The 20,156-nt window shown below is 40.1% G+C and overlaps 1 protein-coding gene across 3 annotated transcripts in view; it reads right to left on the reverse strand.

The window, feature by feature from the left end:
- The window catches only part of LOC149201725 (uncharacterized), a 169,597-nt gene extending 156,367 nt beyond the window's left edge, over positions 1 to 13,230 (reverse strand). The window contains exons 1-2 of one of the 3 annotated variants that reach the window (XM_089402993.1): positions 12,973 to 13,230; positions 12,717 to 12,840 (exon numbers count right to left, since the gene is read on the reverse strand). In XM_089402993.1, the coding sequence (XP_089259119.1) occupies positions 12,717 to 12,780 (64 nt within the window). In that variant the 5' untranslated portion in view covers positions 12,781 to 12,840; positions 12,973 to 13,230. The remainder of the gene's footprint in view (positions 1 to 12,716; positions 12,841 to 12,972) is intronic. The other 2 variants (XM_089402991.1, XM_089402992.1) reach the window with 2 other exon arrangements.
- Between the last annotated feature and the right edge of the window lie 6,926 nt (positions 13,231 to 20,156).

A 20,156-nucleotide genomic window follows, 5' to 3' on the forward strand; every position in this document is an offset into this window, starting at 1 on the left:
AGCCAACCGCAGAGAGCCACAGAGGCTGCAGAGGGCCTCAGTCTGTCACAGAGCAGGCCGAGAGGCCTCAGGAGCCCTAGGAGAAGGGGCCGAGCTACCTCAGGTTGAGCAAAAAGGCCAGTGAGACTGTTATTCTGTGGAAGAGAGATTGCTGACTAGTTTTTGTGAAGTCTGTTCATCGAAGGACAGCATGAACAGCAGGATTTGAGGGCTAGAATGCAGTGATCTTGAGGGACAAAGTTGACTGTGTGTAGCTGTTGATTTGGGGCTGAGTTATACAGTAACCTTGAAGGATAAAAGCCACTGTGAGCAGCTGACTTGTCAGAGACATTAAAGAAGCCATTTCTCTGCAAGAGGAGGCAAAGGACAGCCAGGTGTCAGTGACAAAAGAGGACTGAAAGGACTGTTGTAAAAATCAGTGATTAAGTTGCCTATTTTCATCATTGTTCTTTTGGGAAGATTGAAGGTCAAAGGGTGTTGACCTAAAACCCTAGTAGTCCAGTATCAGGGTTTTGTAAGGGCCATGATCCCTGGTACGGGAGCCCTATGTTTTATTGATGGACTAATAAAAACAAGTTTTGGGCCATATCTATTTGTCTCGTGTACTTTCATTGATTCACTGCTGTACAATCCTAGTGTGCTTGTGTGCTTGGTAAGTCATAGACCTGACATAGGGTGTAAGGAAAATCCGACATCCCCCCTTGCTTCAATCCCACTATATTGCATAGGTAGCCAATTTGGCACAAATTAAAGTCTGCTATATGTAGCCAAACAAGGTGGAAAAGCTCACCATTTTTCTTAAAAATAAATGCAGTATTGGATGTGTTATATAATTCTAGCATTGTCTACTAGATGTCATTTAAGAAATTAAGTGTGCTAGTAGATTTAGTCTTCAATGTGACAGCAAAAGTATTATTGTAGTTCTTCAACGAATATAGCTTACAGCTCTTTCCCAATGTGCTGAACGTTCGAAAGCAATTGTTAAAACCAATAAATGAATCTAACACTAACATAGCATTACTGTTAAAATTGGCAACTAGGGCCAAACTCCATGTGGGCCACCTCATTTATGGCAGCTGATATTTTTCTTGGATTCCTCTCGTCGAGAGGTGTAGGACTGATCTAACGATCATCCAATTCCGACATGTATTCATGGAGATATGAATTTATTTGTATTTCTTGACAATTTCTCAAGGTTGGCCAGCAAGTAAAAGTGTGTTTCACACCCCCAGCTAAACCTCAACGTGGCATATACGAAGAGGTGACCTTGAGGCATTAGCACACTCATCTCACCATCTCATTCCTCTCTCTCCTAGTCTCTTGGGTATGTGTAGGAGGAGGAAGACACTCTCACATGGGAGAAGGACGTGGGCCAGTTTTGGGACAGCGTTGACCTAGGGCTGACTGTGGAGCAGCAGGGGTATATTATGCATGCGTTTGACCAGTAAAGAGGAAGTTGACTGCGTTCTTGGGTTGGGCAGCCTCTCCTAGGCTAGCCGCATTGCTGGACAGCCTGCATTGACCTGTTGGAGGACATGTTTGGGACAGCATTGACTGGTTGGGGCTGACTGCAGTATTGTTATAGCATTGACTGCTGTTTTGACCTCCTTGCATTGACTGTTTTGGGCTTTGCCATCTATTGCTGTTGGAGGTCGAGTTCTCCTAGGTTGTCTTGAGGTCTTTTGGGAGCTGTTTGACCAGCTTTGACCTTATTGATCAGAATTACATTGCTGCTGTTGTAAATCACAGATTTGTGATATTGTACTATCTCTCTCTCTCTCTGCTGAATTATTGAAGAATATAGAAGAATTGATCAAAGGGTTTCCCCGCATTGGGGTTTGTCCCTGGCTGGTGCCACATCTTGTGTCTCTTGTCTTGGCTTGTCTTCTGTTGTTTACATTTATGTCCTATCTATGTTGATGTGATTGCAATATTGGAAATTGGCATTGGGCTAATAAGAAGATTTGAAGTAAATTGCTCTTTAGCATAGAACATACCATAATTTAACATGGTATCAAAGCTAAGGTGAAGACAAAGCCCAAACAAGAGCAAGAGCAATCACCGAAAGACAGTTGGAAAAATTCAAAAGGCTTCATGGGTTCCTCATCACACTTCCCCACCGAAGACAAGCTCCGTGAGAAGTCTGACTATCATGGATGGAAGATGTCCCTTGATCTGACATTGGAAGAGCGGGAAGTGTTGGACCATGTGAGGGGTAGAATTACGGAGCCTCCATCAAATGCACCGGCTGCTACAATCCTAGTGAGTTTTGGCTGTACAATCCTAGTGTGCTTGTGTGCTTGGTAAGTCATAGACCTGACATAGGGTGTAAGGAAAATCCAACACCCCCCCTTGCTTAAATCCCACTATATTGCATAGGTAGCCAATTTGGCACAAATAAAAGTCTGCTATATGTAGCCAAACAAGGCGGAAAAGCTCACCATTTTTCTTAAAAATAAATGCAGTATTGGATGTGTTATAAAATTCTAGCATTGTCTACTAGACGTCATTTAAGAAATTAAGTGTGCTAGTAGATTTAGTCTTCAATGTGACAGCAAAAGTATTATTGTAGTTCTTCAACGAATATAGCTTACAGCTCTTTCCCAATGTGCTGAACGTTCGAAAGCAATTGTTAAAACCAATAAATGAATCTAACACTAACATAGCATTACTGTTAAAATTGGCAACTAGGGCCAAACTCCATGTGGGCCACCTCATTTATGGCAGCTGATATTTTTCTTGGATTCCTCTCGTCGAGAGGTGTAGGACTGATCTAACGATCATCCAATTCCGACATGTATTCATGGAGATATGAATTTATTTGTATTTCTTGACAATTTGTCAAGGTTGGCCAGCAAGTAAAATTGTGTTTCACACCCCCAGCTAAACCTCAACGTGGCATATAAGAAGAGGAGACCTTGAGGCATTAGCACACTCATCTCACCATCTCATTCCTCTCTCTCCTAGTCTCTTGGGTATGTGTAGGAGGAGGAAGACACTCTCACATGGGAGAAGGAAGGACGCAGGCCAGTTTTGGGACAGCGTTGACCTAGGGCTGACTGTGGAGCAGCAGGGGTATATTATGCATGCGTTTGACCAGCTAAGAGGAAGTTGACTGCGTTCTTGGGTTGGGCAGCCTCTCCTAGGCTAGCCGCATTGCTGGACAGCCTGCATTGACCTGTTGGAGGACATGTTTGGGACAGCATTGACTGGTTAGGGCTGACTGCAGTATTGTTGTAGCATTGACTGCTGTTTTGACCTCCTTGCATTGACTGTTTTGGGCTGCATCTATTGCTGTTGGAGGTCGAGTTCTCCTAGGTTGTCTTGAGGTCTTTTGGGAGCTGTTTGACCAGCTTTGACCTTATTGATCAGAATTACATTGCTGCTGTTGTAAATCACAGATTCATGATATTGTACTATCTCTCTCTCTCTCTGCTGAATTATTGAAGAATATAGAAGAATTGATCAAAGGGTTTCCCAGCATTGGGGTTTGTCCCTCTCTGGTGCCACATCTTGTGTCTCTTGTCTTGGCTTTGTCTTCTGTTGTTTACATTTATGTTCTATCTGCATTTTACTATCATGTTGATGTAATCGCAATATTGGAAATTGACATTGGGCTAATAAGAAGATTTGAAGTAAATTGCTCTTAAGCATAGAACATACCATAATTTAACAGTTACAGTTGCAGTCAAATGTATTAATCTACTGAGGTAGAAGACAGATAGATACTGCTAAGGGGCCATGTAATCAAGCGTTTTTCCAGATATAGGTCCATCAAAATTGAACGAATAAAAACAATGATACTACAATTCTCAATTGCTCCTCCTAGCCAACATTTTTCATAGTCAGTAAACTAAACACAAATGAAGAAGGTTAGGGGCAATTAATGAAACGTTGAACTCTACCTCCAAAGGGATAGGATGACTCAACTGATCATAATATTCCATAAAAATCCTTGCATGGATTGGCTACTCTGTCTCCTCTCTTTTCATTGCCCTATTTCAACAGTGCATGGCAATGTATCTGTCCACTTGTCTTTACAACTAAACTTTCAAGATTCCTCCTTTGACCACCGTCTCCATATTAGCACTCATATGCTTGAATGGTAGCTCATTACCACCAACGTTCGCATCAAATCTTTTTCATTTTCAGACATTTCATATTATAGCCATGTCATGACCTATGCCTCATCAAACATTTTTATTATCTAAAATACTGCAACTATACGGAACAGGACCTACAATTTAAATTCTCTCAGCAATAGTTGGAGACTGCACAAATAGCATTTCAGAAACAATAAAACGAAGATTTGGAAGAACATTATTGAAGCTAAAGCGATCAAGAATTAATTTGGACCAAGCTTTAAAAAAGCAACTCTAGAGCTAGTTTTTGGATCAAAATAGAATGGAAAGCATTCTCATGCCAAAATTAATTTGTTAAATTTTGTAAATGTACACTTCAAATTTCAAAGAAACCACCATGGTGAATGCTCTTGCCAAATATTTTCAACAACCATGTGCTTTTTGACGCAGTAAGATGTTTTCTTGCACCAAATCAATAACTGTTGAATCATGAATGAGATGACTTCTCATAGGTAGCATATAAAGTTGATGGAACAAACTAATTTCTTAGTTTTCTTTTATGATGTCCAAGCAACATAATCTAGTATCTTGTATTCCAAATGGCTATAAATTGTGATTGTTCTTTGTGGTTGAGCACTAGTGCTTCCAAATTCATTTTAAAGTGAACCATTCAAAGATGCATCATTATAACATCTTTAATAAATCCATTGTTATCTATGCCTAGAATCCTAAATATTTGGGAGCCCAGGCTGACACCTATTGATAGAGTACATGTAAAGAGAGTTTCAGCCTTATCCTTTGGCATATTCAATGTGAAATTGTTTTTCTTCAAAATGTTGTCCAAGCCAAGCTTGGAGACCACCCATTTTGGATCTAGAGCATCTTTCAGCATTATTTCTTAGCTACACAAAATTCATTCTCCCAGAGCCTCCATCTCAAGACAAAAAAGATGTCCCTACAAAGTTCTTTATTTTCTGACAAGATTGTCTCATGTGTCTTCTTCTAGGGGTTTTCCAACCTTGTATTATGTATCCATATTGATTGTCTTCCCGACTTCAAGTACTCTTTGGATGCTCCTCTTCACCTTCTCTCTATAGAAGGAGAGGTTAATAGCATGCTCAAGGAAGACACCTAGTATCAGTACATCCAAGTTACTTGGTTTCTTCCTTTCAACCTCTTAGCCCTGATCTAGCCTTGTTTGCAAAGCATTTCTTGGTACTTACAAGTTATTGATGGACTTATTGTTTGACCATCAAAAATTATCTAACATTGGACATTGTAATGAACAATAGTTCATATCCACAACAATATTCGATATAGAAATGACAAATAGTTGAAATTCATAAAGGTTAATAATTATATATTTGTTAAATGAATAAATGATCAAGTCGGCCTACATGAAGAGATAAGTCAGCCTAAAAGAAGCAACTCGACCCTATGAGAAGCCTATATAAAGGAGACTTTGACCTCACTTGGAGACACACACTTCACTCACTCAAGTTCGATCACAAGGAGAAGAAAACGTGCAACGAAGAGGAAGAAGAAGGAAGGAAGAAAAGTTGAGTTGTTTTGGATTTGTTTTGGGCTACTTCTCTCCACATGTGCGAAGGAATTAGGGCACATATTGTTGCGATAAATGTGAAAATTCGGAAACTCGAATCCTATTGCAGCAATTGCAAATTCTTCTCCTAATTGTTAATTTAATTTAACAATTTATTTATTGTTTCCTACAGCAAATACTAAATAACTCACACTGTAACCTACACAAATAAAATTAAGGAAGAATAAACGCTAGAAGAAAAGCTAGCACGCACATATAAAATAACATTGTTATTTTTGGACAAATGTCCCCAAAAAATCCCAACTTGGGAAAATCGGTGCAGCAGCTAAGGGTTTTAATATTAAGCAACAATGAAATAATCTGAGTACAATTGGATGCCGAAACTGGCAATCCTACGGAGAAAAACTGGCGAGAAAAATCTAGTGAGGAAATTTCCTCACTCCACAAGCAAATCCAGGCTCCGACCTTAATTCAAATTGGGTTGTCCAAACTGGCTCTGCGCAGCAGCTGCATCACCCTAGCACAATCACTTCTGCACTTAGTTCGAACCAGCTTCTCCTCAAGCCGCCTGGTCTACTATTGTTTAGGAAAATGTCTCTCCTGGCCTCTAGAACTTCTACCTAGCTTTTGGCACTGAAACTCTGCTTTTCCCCAGCATATTTAAAATTGCCTCTAGAGGCTACTGCACTACTCTGCGTCAGCCTCACTGTGGCTCACTTGCCTCTCTACAAATGTACTCACCAAAACTGGAATCCTTCCTCCAGCTTCACTGTCCCTGCCCCTCTCTCACTACTTCGATCTCACTGGCTCTCTCTCTTGCAACTGACTGCTGCTACTCTAGAAATATATTTGCTCATGAAATCGAACTTCTCATGTATATTCTCCAAGTGCCCATTGACTTCTTCTTATAGTCCTCTGTTGGGATTCCAACTGCCAAGATTAGATCTTAATCAATGGCTAGGATTAACTTGAAGTCGATTTGTGTGAGTTTCTAGAACATTCACACCTTGACTTAAGTAATTCTGATTAATTAACCATATTCCCTAAGTTTAGACTTGGGAAATATTTAAAAATTGATTAATCATCTAATTAAGTCATTTCTAGCCGGAATTTCCAGAAGCAATTTCTAGGTTTTGGAGATCCCATGCATTCTAGCCTCTCCACAAAATTTCAAGGCTAGAACATCTGATGCTACAAAAACTAACAATAAAGCCGAGTTGCAAAAGTGAAGATAGGTCATAGAGAAGAGCTATTCTACGAATCGAATTCTCTAGGAGAGAGAATATATCCAAACAAAGAAGAGAGGAGCAGGAATCTACCATTGTTTCTCACATGTGCAAGGGCTAGGGTTTCTACACAAGAATCAGCTGGACAAGTCGAAATAACAAATGTAGTTGTTGGGCAGGTCGAAGTTGCAGAAAAAGCTCCTAAAAGTCAAATTTGCAGAAGTTGTTGAAGGTAAGGTGTGACTTGGTCTTGGAGGGTCTTGGTCAAGGGTCAAAGGTCTTGGAATTTGTCAATTGAAGGTCTATAAGAAGAGAAAGAATTCTGGTGGGTTTTCCTCTCAAGTTGGAGAGGTTTTGGCCCTAGCTAATCGCCTACATCTTGTGTCCTATTGTCTCATTGATTTTATTGTTTGGTAGTTGTTTGATGATAGAAGAACACTAATAATAATCAAGTGAAAGAAGAAGCTTATCAAATTAAGTAAAAATATATCACAAGCAGTTATCAAAGTAAGAGAAATCACCTACACTTGTTGCCCCTAGATTTCTCAACAGTCCCAAACCTGGGTGAACTTGGAAAGATATGTAATGATGGGTTGTCCCTTGCTCATCCAAATACTTCTTAGCTTCTCCTTTAAGGCAAGCTTCTTGACATCACCGGAACCCTGATACAAATCTAAGATGGCTTTCCACATCTCATATGTTGTCTTCTTTCCATGGAGATGAGGGATAAAATGATCTCTAACCCCCTCAAAAACGATCTTCCTCGCCTTGGTGGCATTCTTGTTATGTTGGATTAACTGTTGGACATCTTGAGGTGGATTTATTTGATTCAACACAAACTCTAGCACCCCGTTATCTTCCAACACCACTGAGATGCCTTCTTTCATAAGCAGAAGTTCAAGGCTCCCTCCAAACTATGATTTGCCCTTAGTCTTTGGAATGCCATACTATTATCCAAAGATATTGCTCTTTAAAACTACAGTGCAAGGCTTCTGCCTAATTTGCGCTCCTCCCTAACTGATCAATTTGGTGTTGTTCTTTATGTTGATCTTTGCTCTGATACCATGTTAAATTTCCTTGAAACTCTACAACTACTTAGATGAATAACTAAAAACAAAGAAACTAAATACTGAAACCAAATTTACTTTCACCAAGATACAGAGTTTCTTAACAACTTATAAGCAACGGAACAAACACTAGAGATAAACACACAATCACACAAATTGACATGTTTGTTTACCTAAGAAACCCAAAAGGGAAAACCTGTTATTTTTGTTGTGGTATTTTATTGATTGTTCTTGAGCAATTGGATCTATTACAAAGCAATCTGTCTCTAAGAAAGCATTATGCTTCTTCTCACTAATCTCAGTTGATACAATTGATCTCAGCTTGCCTTGATCATTGCTTGATCTCGGCCCTCTAGCACGCAATTGTTATCCTGCCGCCTCCTTGACTTGTGCTGCCTCTTGCTTGATCTTGCTCCTCCTTCCTTACATGTTGGAGTCCCTATTTCCTTGTGCACTTCTCCTATTTCCTTGCACACAAGGAGCTCCTATTTTCTAGAGCACAAGTCCCTATTTCCTAGTGCACTTGTGGCTCTTATTCTATCGCACAAATCTCCACAAGTCTCTTATTTCTTAGCGCACTTGTAGCTCCTATTTCTTAGGACACAAGCTTCCTCAAATCTGCACATAATCAATCTCCTAAATCTTTGCACACTTGTGATCTCTTATTTCTTAGGAACAAGCTCTCTGCACTCTCCACAATCAAGGATGATCTCACAAACTCGTGAATTGTCTTGTCTCACAAACCTTGTGTACAAAACTTATGATTTCTTGTGCCTTCGTCCTCCTCTTTATAGACCCAATTTGAGCATGCAAGGGCCTAGCTCAATTTAGAAACTCGAGTTCTGATTGACGAGTTAACTGAGAGTCCAACTGATTCTCTCTCCAATCAACACTTGGAGTATTAACTCGTTCTCCCTTCAATCAAGACTAAAGACTAACTCACTCTAACTGAACTTGTAACTACCACCTCGTTCTGTAGTCAAACTGATGAAGACTCCACTTAACTGAAGCTCCAACTCTACGCATGCCATCTTGATGATTATTCCAGTAAACTGGAAATAAACTCATCCTAACTGAAGTCTAACTCATGAGCTCGCACTCATACTGAGAGAAAGACAAATCAAGGTCTTCACTAGCTAAGGCACAAGCTAGAAAACCTTTACTCACTACATTTTCAACAAAACCAAGTTTGGAATCTCCTTTTCTGAGGTAGCATGGGTTGAGTGGATCACTCTATGACAGCAGACTACTAAGGCCTTGTCTGTGGCAGTGGGTCATCTCCAAGGTACTGTTTGTGGCAGCAAATCAATCGCCTTTTCTGAGGTAGCATGGGTTGAGTGGATCACTCTATGGCAGCAGACTACTAAGGCCTTGTCTGTGCAAGCGGATCAATTCTGAGGTCTTGTCTGTGGCAGCAGATCATTTCTGAGGCCTTGTCTGTGGCAGTGGGTCATCTCCAACGTACTGTTTGTGGCAGCAAATCATCTCTGAGGCCTTGACTGCGGTAGCGAATAATATCTAGGGCATCTCTGAGGCATGGTTGTGGCAGCAAACTATTTCTAATGAGGCTGTTGTTGAATTTATTGTGGCAGCAGGGCTGGAATTACCCTTCTGAAGAGGCAGTAAGGAAGTGAGGGATCCCCTCTCTGTGGCAGTGAGGTTCGGAACCCCCGTTCTGAGACAGCAGAGGGTGCATCTAGAGCTGCGGAGGTAGGGTGCATCTAGAGCCTGTCTGAGGTAGAGTCAAGTCCCTATGACAGCAGGAAACTAATTCTTGGGGCACGGACAGCAGAAAGGGGAACAGACAGAAGGCTGCAAGAGTTTAAAGGTACCAGCTGATTCAAGTCTGGGTCAGCTAGTGTTATCAACAGAGTGGAGCAACCAGCGAGATTGGCTAGTGGGACTGAGATAGGCCTCTGATTGGTGATGTAAACTCTGTTATGAGGAGTAAGTCTGTAATCATTTGTTGAATCTGCGTTAGATTATAAATAATTGTTTGTGGAATCGTCTGGCTGCTAAACTCTTTATTGTGCTGCTGTATATCCCATTAAAGAGCATCACTATTTCATAGATTAATGTGTATTGTAATGCTGTGATGAAATACAGTTATTTCTTATATTCATTATAAACCTTAGATCAGAATTGTGCCCTACGGGTAATTTTCCCAAAGGGATAATACAAGTAGCGTGCCCTTTCAAATCAGTTTAGCAGTGTAAAGTGCATTGATGATCTGGTCTTCCTACTTTTAAGCAATGTTTTAAAACTCCGACTCGGCCGAGGGTCGACTCCGACCCCGACTCCGACTCGGTATCGACTCGGCCAGCTCGATTTCAATGACTCAGTCGTCGTAAAAAATACATTAAATATTTATTTTTTATAAAAACACATAATTTTAAAGATTTTCATTCATGTTTCCAAACACACAGCATTAGAATATAGATAGAAGACAACATATGATCAAAGTAGGCTCATGAATATATTCATTATATTAAAATGGCACCTAGTGCACTGTCCAATACATACACGATGATGATATAGAGATCAAAACAAAAACACATAACCAAGGAGGCTATAAATGGCCTCTACCACAAAACTCTGTGACCAGTAATACTGGCTACTGCTAGAGTTGCCAACATCATCTGGCTCAGTGTTACTTGGGAGCGGGAGCGAAAGCAGGGAGCGAGAGCGAAAACGGGAGCGGGAGCGACATTTTCAGAAGCTCCCGATTTGGGAGTGAATCCCAGAGGAGTTTGACAACCAATGTCACTAACATCAAGGTACATAGAGGGATTGGTGCTCTTGATTAAATACGAGTTCCATACCCTAATACATGACAAAATTCAATGGAAACATTGCAATCCCCCAATCCTGAATCCTGAAAAACTAATAAGCCTGCTGGATTTTGAATGAAATCTAAAATTCTACTTTCTCCATATGAAATTCAATGAGGCCGGAACCACTCTCAAACATCCTGAGTCATTTCATGGAAATGTTAAAAATTTAAGTAAAAGTTTTAAGTGACATTCTCCTTGTTACTTTAAGAATTTAACATTACAGTGAAATTTGAATAGCATATCAATACTAGGAGAGGGGAATGGACACCAGAGACCAAAAAACCAATTAATAAAACCATTTGGAGTCCCCCACACTCAGAAAAAACATAAAAAAATCAAAAAAATTGCGTTTTTGGGGGTTCACTAGCCGCTTTCCTTGACCCGGCCGGGTTGATACGGACTCAACCAAGCCGGCCGAGTCATGCCGGCTTGGTATTAACTCGGCCGGTTTGCATGACTCGGCCGGCTCGGTATTAACTCGGCCAGCCAAACCGGTTCAACCACCGAGTTGAAATTTTTTTGGCCAAGTCGGTTCCGAGCCGGCCAGGTTTAAAAACACAGCTTTTAAGCAGACCTCGCCTATAGCTCTCTTACTGCTCTAAAAAATGAAGAAATGTCAAAAGACAGACCCAAAGGCTCATGCAAGACTCTGCAATACTCAAAATTGTACTGGGTTGGCTCTAGTTCATATTTAGTTCCTTTTCCAAAACAATCACGAGTTTATACATGCAATGTCCTTTTCAGTAAATAGATAGCCAACAAATGATGATCATTGAAAAATTGTAAGCAGACAGTGTGGACTTCCCAAGACACAGTGAAAACATGGGTACCTACTAAGCAGAGTTATATTTAAGCCGCGAGCTACGCAAGCTCAAAAGCAAAATAAAGTGCACAGAATGTTTTTCTGCAGTGATGAAACTTCTCAAACAACTTTTCTTTGTTCGTCAAACATAAACATTGTCTTTCAGATTTCGTGATTTTGACTGTAGTTCTTTCTCTTCGTCTAGGTCACTGCATGCATTCAAAAAGGAAAAATTTGCTGCTAGACTATGAATCGAGGAGTTGCTCACTCATTGGCCAAAAACCTGCCAATTATCAAGCTGGCTTTGAAATGCAAGCAGCCAACAACATCCTCCTTCACTCTGGTACTACTACCAATATTATTTAGAGATGTCTTTGTGCTTTGTAGGTCCCTTTCCTTGTTATTATACTATAATGCCTTCTTCATAGCAAGATTACTAAAAAGACGAGGTGCCATGTCCCAGGTTGAGGATTTAGCTCCACACTAATGACTATCTCACCACAATCCAGATGTGTTATTCTTCTTTTACCTCTATACTAGGAAAGACCAAAAGCACCATAAACCCACAAGAGGGAATGCAAGAATAAGCACCATAAACCTAAAAGAATAAATGGGAAGAATATGCATGGAGCAAGGATAATTTTAAGGATTAGAATTTATAACCTTGCTGAATTTTACAGTATCCAAGTTGTAAAATGTTTCACCACATTTTTATAAAAATATTTAAATTTCTAAATATTTTATATCAGTTTTATGAAATTTTGACAGCTTTTAAAGTATAGAAATGGGTAAATCATTTTATCACATAGAAAATTAGAGCATGGGCGAAATTTAAGTAGAAAATGCAAAATTGATAAAGACTGGTGGCTTCAACCGAGCTGCAAATAGTTCAAAACCCATAGGGCGCATTTTAAAACTTCTAGGTTACAAAACAGTTGAAGCGCAGGGCTGATTGCAGGAACCTGGTCCCACATGAGTACTTGGGTAATAAAAATATAAATCCAGGTTTGAACGCAGACCATTCATAGAAGTAGAAGAGCTAGAATCAACATTAATGTTGAGCTTTTACATGATTAACTATATGATATCATATGGCTTACCATTAGTCTAAAGGTAAGCAGACGATGGTGTGTTGGAAGCGTACCTTTTTCAAGAGCAAAGCAGCTGATCGAGCCTCTGAAACGTACAGTGCTTCTTCCGACCTGCATTCTGAAGGCGATCAAATGTCCAGATTCTTCATATAAAGGCAGGTGATGGACAATGGGACCCTGTACATTATTCATACGATGTGATTTTCATAGAAAACTGATCATTTAGAGGTTTATTAATCTCACAAAACGCAAACCAAATTAGTATATATTTCCCGTACACTTGAACCGCTGGGTCAGCGGGAAACTTACCTCACCGACTGTTGTATGGAGAAAGCAGTTTCAAGATTTATGAATGGTGAACGAAATGCATGTTGTATAACCCCTCAAGCAACTGGAATTAATCCGTCGAAACTGGCATTGATCCATTTGCACACACGGCATAATGACAATTTTCGAGGTCCATCCAGCATTCAACATTGGGTTCGATTAGTACCCTAGCAACATAGAGTCGTTTTGATTTCGAATTTATTATCCATATGATAGAGACTCCCTTGTAAACACCCTATTCCTCTAAAATTCAAATTCCTTCCTTTTCCAAATTTATATGGAGATGTGATAATCTTATTTCTTATATAAATTTATACGCAATTGTCTTAATTTAATTTTTGGGATGATTTTCATTTTTATGAGTAAATTTTATTTATATATATATAGACGTAGTTTAATTTAGAAGGAAATGAAGAAAATATTTTAATGTCCACGAGGTTAAAGATAGCTTATGGTACAGATTGTTTCTTCATCTACTTGATGTATTCGGCCCTTTTTCTGTGAAGCATCAAAATAAATGCTCACAGTTTCTCGACAAACCCCTCGTTAAATAGATTATCCCAAGAGCTCGCTGCCAGCGTATCTGCATAACTTTCCTTGTTGTCTTTGAAGGCCTCACATTCTAAAATGAAATGTTTTTCTATTTTCACTTTTCCGGAAGAACAAAAAAAGCATACTCTTTCATCCCACACTTCCTTTGGCCTTTTCCAACGCCCTGTTTCACAACAGAGTTGATGAGAATTAGTGAGCAATAAGAATTTTGGCTCTCCAAGAGATATTGGTCTCTATGTGTGCTTTTGGTTGATGAATATGAGTGGGATTAAACACTTCAATATAATATCTTTTCTTTCTTCCTAGCTCCTTATCCCAAGTACACTTGTGGAACTTTTCCATAACAAAAGCTTTTATCTCTTTGTTGTTTATGGGACACGCGTTCAAGCAAATACCTCATTTACTAAACCATTTGTTATTTTGTTGCATCCAAGTTTTTTTGCTCTTGCACAATCTATCATTAAAGACAACCGTAGGCCATCTACCATCTTCCATTTGCTCAATTTTTTTTAAAAAGCTTATGACAAAATAGTTGTTTTCATCATAATTCACCAAAAGTCGGCAATACAATTGCAAGATTTTTTGTTGTTTAAAATACATTTTTGAATGCATAAATAGATTCACCACCCTGAAAAAACTCCTAGAGAACTCAAATTATGCAGATTAAACAATTTAAACTGAAGCTTTAAAAATTCTCTGTCAAATTTTGATGAAAAGTAACCAGGAAAAAACATCATGAAAATATCATTTCATCTATAAGTTAGACTATATATACATAATTTATTTATTTTGTTTTGTTTTAATTTAAATCATGAATTTTATTTATACAATGATTTTATAAATTAAAATTTGTGTTATTATGTCAAAGGCGTGGTCTATATTGGAATTGAGTTTGAGGAATTTTAAATTTTTAAATTATGAATGGTTAAGATTTGATAATCTAGGAATATCCTTCATCTAATACATGATCCAATGGATAATATAAAAAGTATGTGAATAATTTTATGTTTCTTTGTTCGGCTACTATCTTTAATTTATTAAAAATAATTAATGAAACGTGGTGTTATACTTTATTAAAAATGTATATAATGTATTCATAGTTGTCACTCAGATTGGAGTCGTCACTTCAATTCTCTTTTGGCTCCGTGATTTTCATCATGCTTCCATTCTCTTCTGCTTGATTGGCATTACAGTCAGTGTGGTGGTAGATCACCATGATAATATCTTAAAATAATTCTAGCAATGATTATTCTGCTCCAGGGAAGGGAATGTTAAAGAGGTTGAAACAGCACTATCGACAACCACTTTGGCGAGATCGATATTTCAGACCTCAAAGCGAAGTTGCTCCCCTCCCGAAACTAGAATACACATATATGGGTATGCTCCATAACTGCGGTTTTTTTTAATGGGAGTTAAATTCAAGAGCATGAACTTTCCGCTTGTTTGCAGTGTTTTAATCTCATGAGTATGTTATGCTTGGAAGATGGTTGACACTGTTATGGATGGGTTGATTTAATATTTAAGACCCTACAGTATAGTTGGGACAAATGATTATTGAATATTTAAAACCCTAATATGTTCATGTTAAAATTAAAGTGTTAGGTCCCTATATTACTAATGTATTCCCTTATTATTATTGTCATTGTAACCCCTTATTTTTATTGTTGTGCCCATGTTGTCCCTCATTGTTATTATTATGCCCCATAGAAGGCCGCTATTGTTATTGTTGTGCCCTTACATTATCATTGTTATGTCGGCTCTGATTATGTTGTGACCCTTTAGACTCTTTTATATAGAAAGGAGGTCTTGTCATCTGTATCATCAAAGAATTGTTCATTTGTGTAATGTAGAGGAGGTTGCCCCCTCGAAGAGACTGATTTTGAAGTCATTGATCTATCTTTTATTTTATTTTGTGAGCTCGTTGCATAACATAAAGTGTAACATGTTCATGTTGGAATTAAAATGTAGTGGACTCAGGCGCATTGCAGCAAGACAATAGAAGATTTCAAAACCATTAAAGTTTGCATTCATTAAGAGTATTGTTTTCCCTCGTAAGGTATATCTATATTGTGGTTTTGTTGTGCTAGATAGAAAATGACGCCTTTGGCGTATATCAACCACAATTACTAATGTGGTTATGCTAGTGTGTGCTAGTTTGTGTGTGTGTGTGTGTGTGTATTATGGAGTAAAGACAAAGAAGATTGAAAGTATATGTGTATGTGTTTATTTTTATTTTTACTCTCTTTTCTTCTTCTTTTTCAGTCGAAAAAAACGTCTTCTTTTATATTAAGAAAAGAAAGTACATTTACATAGTTCTCTCACAATATATTCATCCATTCTTTACAAAAAAAACCCAAACAGAAATTGACTAAGGTCTACAACTGAAATACTATCATCCCTTGTACGACCACCTACTGTTCAGCATATGCTCAAATACAAAAGATAAAATAAAAATATAGCAAAATATCATATTATAGATATATCTGTGATGTAGGAATAGTGCTAGTAGCAGATGTTATGCTCTTAACCTGCAAAGTAATACCCAATCACAGAATATGCGAAGAAAAGATACCCAGAACATAGAATATGCGAAGAAAAGATACCCAGAACACAGAATAGCAATGATTTTATTATTCAGAGAGAAATGTTCACAGGCCTCTTCGAGGGGGCAACCTCCAATAGAGCAGAGCTCGATTACAAAAACAAGACACGATACTCCTCGCAGGGAGTCTCTATCCTTTATATATGACTCATACATGCAATACCACGGGCCAATACCGTGGGTTTTATTAATACCATCTATCTAATACTACCGCCCATTTGCAACTAACTGTGGTCCCGTCATTAATTGCGGGTTAACCACTTACAAATATTAATATGGGCTTTATTGACTCTTGACTATGACGTGATCCCATGACATAAATAAGGGGGTTAGGGTGGGACCCTAACATGCCCTCCCCCTTAAGACTAGCCTTGTCCTCAAGGCTGAAGCTGCGGAAACTGCTCAAGAATAGTGGCCGGTTCCCAAGTTGCATCTTCTGGAGAGGTGTCTTTCCATTTGACGAGGACCTCCTTAGTCATGCAGCCGCGCAGGTGCTTGTCTCGTGTGTCTAGAACCTGTTCGGGTTGAAGCCAGATTGACCCTTCTTCGTCTAATTCAGGTAGACTGGTTTGAACTCGGCAATTGTTCCCAATCACTTTCTTGAGGCACGATACATGGAAAACTGGATGGATTTTTGCCGTAGGGGGCAAAGCCAACTTGTAAGCCACTTCTCCAATGCGCTGAAGTACTTGGTATGGTCCATAGAATTTTGGAGCGAGCTTTTGACAACCCTTATCTTTGAGTGATGTTTGCTTATATGGTTGCAGCCTCAAAAAGACCTGATCCCCTTCTTGAAATTGGCGCTCTGAGCGATATTGGTCGGCCTGTTGCTTCATGTGGTTCTGAGCTTGATGAAGATTCTCGCGAAGATGGACGAGCATGGTTGCGCGGTGTTGTAGGAGTTGATCCACTGCTTGTACTTTGGAGCATCCCTTGAGATAAGAAGTAGGGGAAGGCAGACATTGACCATAGACTGCTTCATAGGGAGTCATTTTGGTGGTGGCATGATAGTTGGTGTTATACCACCATTCAGCCAGAGGTAACCACTGTGCCCAAAGGTGTTGCTTTTCTGAAGTGAAACACCTAAGGTAGGTTTCTAGACATTTGTTGACGGCTTCGGTTTGACCATCTGTTTGCGGATGATATGAAGTACTGAGTTTGAGTTGAGTGCCTTGTATTTTGAAGAGTTCCTGCCAAAAATTGCTGGTGAAGATCAGGTCACGGTCGGACACTATAGAAGTGGGCATGCCATGTAATTTGAAGATCTGATCCATGAAAGTTTGAGCAACCAAGGTAGGTGTAAACGGGTGGGGTAGGGCGTAGAAATGAGCATACTTCGACAGTTGATCCACAACCACCATGACGACTGACTTGTTCCCTGACTTTGGAAGACCTGTAATGAAATCCATAGAAACCTCCGTCCAAATTGAGGCCGGAATGGGCAATGGTTGTAAGGTGCCTGGTGTGTTGACAGTTTCCCCTTTGTGGCGTTGACAGACATCACATTCGGCTACGAAAGTAAGGACATCCTTTTTCATGCCTGTCCAAAAGAATGATCTTCTGGTGCGAGCATACGTCTTCTGAAAACCTGAATGTCCTGCAATGGGAGATGAGTGCAATTCTGCCAAAAGGCGACTTTTGAGGGTAGATGTTGGTGATATTACGACTCTGTCCTTGTAGCGAAGAATATCATTCTGCCACGAGTAGCCCTTGCGGGAATTAGGATCTTCCTGCAATTGAGAAATGAGTTGGGAGAGCCCTGTGTGTGAAAACCATTCCCTGCGAGCCTCTTCAATCCAGTCTGGAATGGGGAGGGAAATTGCGAGCAGAGTACTTTCCTCCTCAAATTGGCGCGACAATGCATCTGCTACACTGTTGTCTTTCCCTTTCTTGTAAATGATCTCATAATCATATCCCAGCATTTTGGCTAACCATTTATTTTGTTGTGGGGAGGATAGGCGTTGCTCCAAAAAATATTTAAGACTGTGATGATCTGTGCGGATTTGGAAACGTCGCCCCAATAAGTAAGGTCGCCAGGTCTCGACTGCATGTAAGATGGCCATCATTTCCTTCTCGTAGGTAGATTGGCCCAGATTCCTCCCACTGAGTTGTTGGCTGGTGAAGGCCAATGGTCGCCCTTCCTGCATTAAGACCGCTCCAATACCTGTACCCGAAGCATCACATTCAATGACAAAGGATTTGGTGAAGTCAGGTAGTGCTAAGATGGGAGTGGAACACATGGCGTTTTTGAGAGCGGTAAATGCCTGTTGTGCTTCCTCGTTCCAGAAGAAGGAATTTTTCTTTAGGAGTTGAGTGAGGGGCTTTGCTATGCGGCCATAATTGCGGACAAATTTACGATAATAGCCTGTTAGACCCAAAAATCCTCTCAAGCTCTTCAAGGTCTTAGGTTGAGGCCATTCTTGCATTGCCTGGATCTTTTTGGGGTCCACCTTGACACCTTCACGCCCCACAATGTGGCCCAAATACTCAACTTCTTCCATGCCAAACGAACACTTAGACATCTTGACAAATAATTTATGCTGGCGGAGCAGTTGCAAGAGTAGATCTACATGCTGAAGATGTGCCGCCCAAGTGCCACTATAGATGAGGATGTCATCGAAGAAGACAAGGACAAATTTTCTGAGATATGGTTTGAGGAGGTGATTCATAAGGCTCTGAAAAGTAGAGGGGGCATTACAGAGACCAAATGGCATGACCAGGAACTCATAATGGCCTTCATGAGTTCTGAAAGCCGTCTTGGGAATGTCGACTTCCTTCATGCGAATTTGGTGGTAGCCTGAGCGAAGATCCAACTTAGTGAAGAATTGAGCCCCATTGAGTTCGTCCAGCAAATCGTCAACCACTGGGATGGGAAATTTATCTTTGACTGTCAACTTATTGAGGGCCCTGAAGTCGGGACACATCCGCCACTCCCCATCTTTCTTGAGGACCATGACCACTGGGGATGAATAAGGACTAATGCTGAGACGAATGACACCTGCTTCCAACAATTCCTTGATGATTTTTTCTATTTCATTCTTTTGGGTGAATGGATATCTGTATGGCCGCACATTTGGGGGTTGGGCCCCTGGAACCAATGTGATGCTATGATCATGTTCCCCTCGCGAGGGTGGAAGCTCATGAGGCTTATCAAAGACGGTCTGATGTTTATTTAAAATCTGTTGCATCTCAGGATGAATTGGCAGAGACATGGTTTCGACTACTTGGATGGCATTAAATTGAGCTACCACGCCATGATGGCCCTTTTTTAACAATTTTTCCATCCTATGCGAGCTGATGATAGAGGGGGCTCCCGCCTATAGTCCACGGAGGGTATGTGTGGAGTGGTTCTGCTTAAAACTCATATATAACTCCTGGAAATCCATTGTGATTGGCCCCAGAGTGCGGAGCCATTCCGCGCCTAGGACAATGTTGCAACCCCCCATGTGTATTGCAAACATGTGGGTTTTGAACTGATAATCCCCCATTTGAAGTTTGACATTTTCACAGCGGCCTTCTCATTTCATTGTGCCCCCATCTGCAATTTGGACTTGGAAGTTAGAAACTGCCCGGACAAAACAATGCGTTGCTTCAGCGATCTTTTGATGGATGAAATTATGGGTACTTCCACTATCAATCAAGACTACTACTGGGCGATGTTTAAGAAAACCCCTGATTTTGAGAGTTTGAGGGGAAGAAATTCCTGCCAATGCATTTAGCGAAATAATTGGGTCGTCACATACAATCTCCTTTTGGTTATCTTCTTCGATCGCCTCTGGTTCCTCAAGTGGTGGATCTTCCTCGGTGGAGCTGTAGTCAGTGGCATCTATTTGAAAAAACTTGGGCTCCTTGCATTTATGACCCGGGGAATATTTTTCATCACAGTAGTAACATAGTCCTTGCTTCCTTCTTTCGGCCATTTCCGCGGGTGACACCTTTTGAATCTTAAGTGTCTGAGTCGTGTTGGGAGCCTGTGGGGGACGACCTTTAGCGGGGAAATTGAGGCGGTTGG

This window comes from Pinus tabuliformis, chromosome 2_1 (genome assembly GCF_031772625.1).
Source record: "Pinus tabuliformis cultivar Carrire ecotype Pingquan chromosome 2_1, CPIR1, whole genome shotgun sequence".
Taxonomy (NCBI): Eukaryota; Viridiplantae; Streptophyta; class Pinopsida; order Pinales; family Pinaceae; genus Pinus; species Pinus tabuliformis.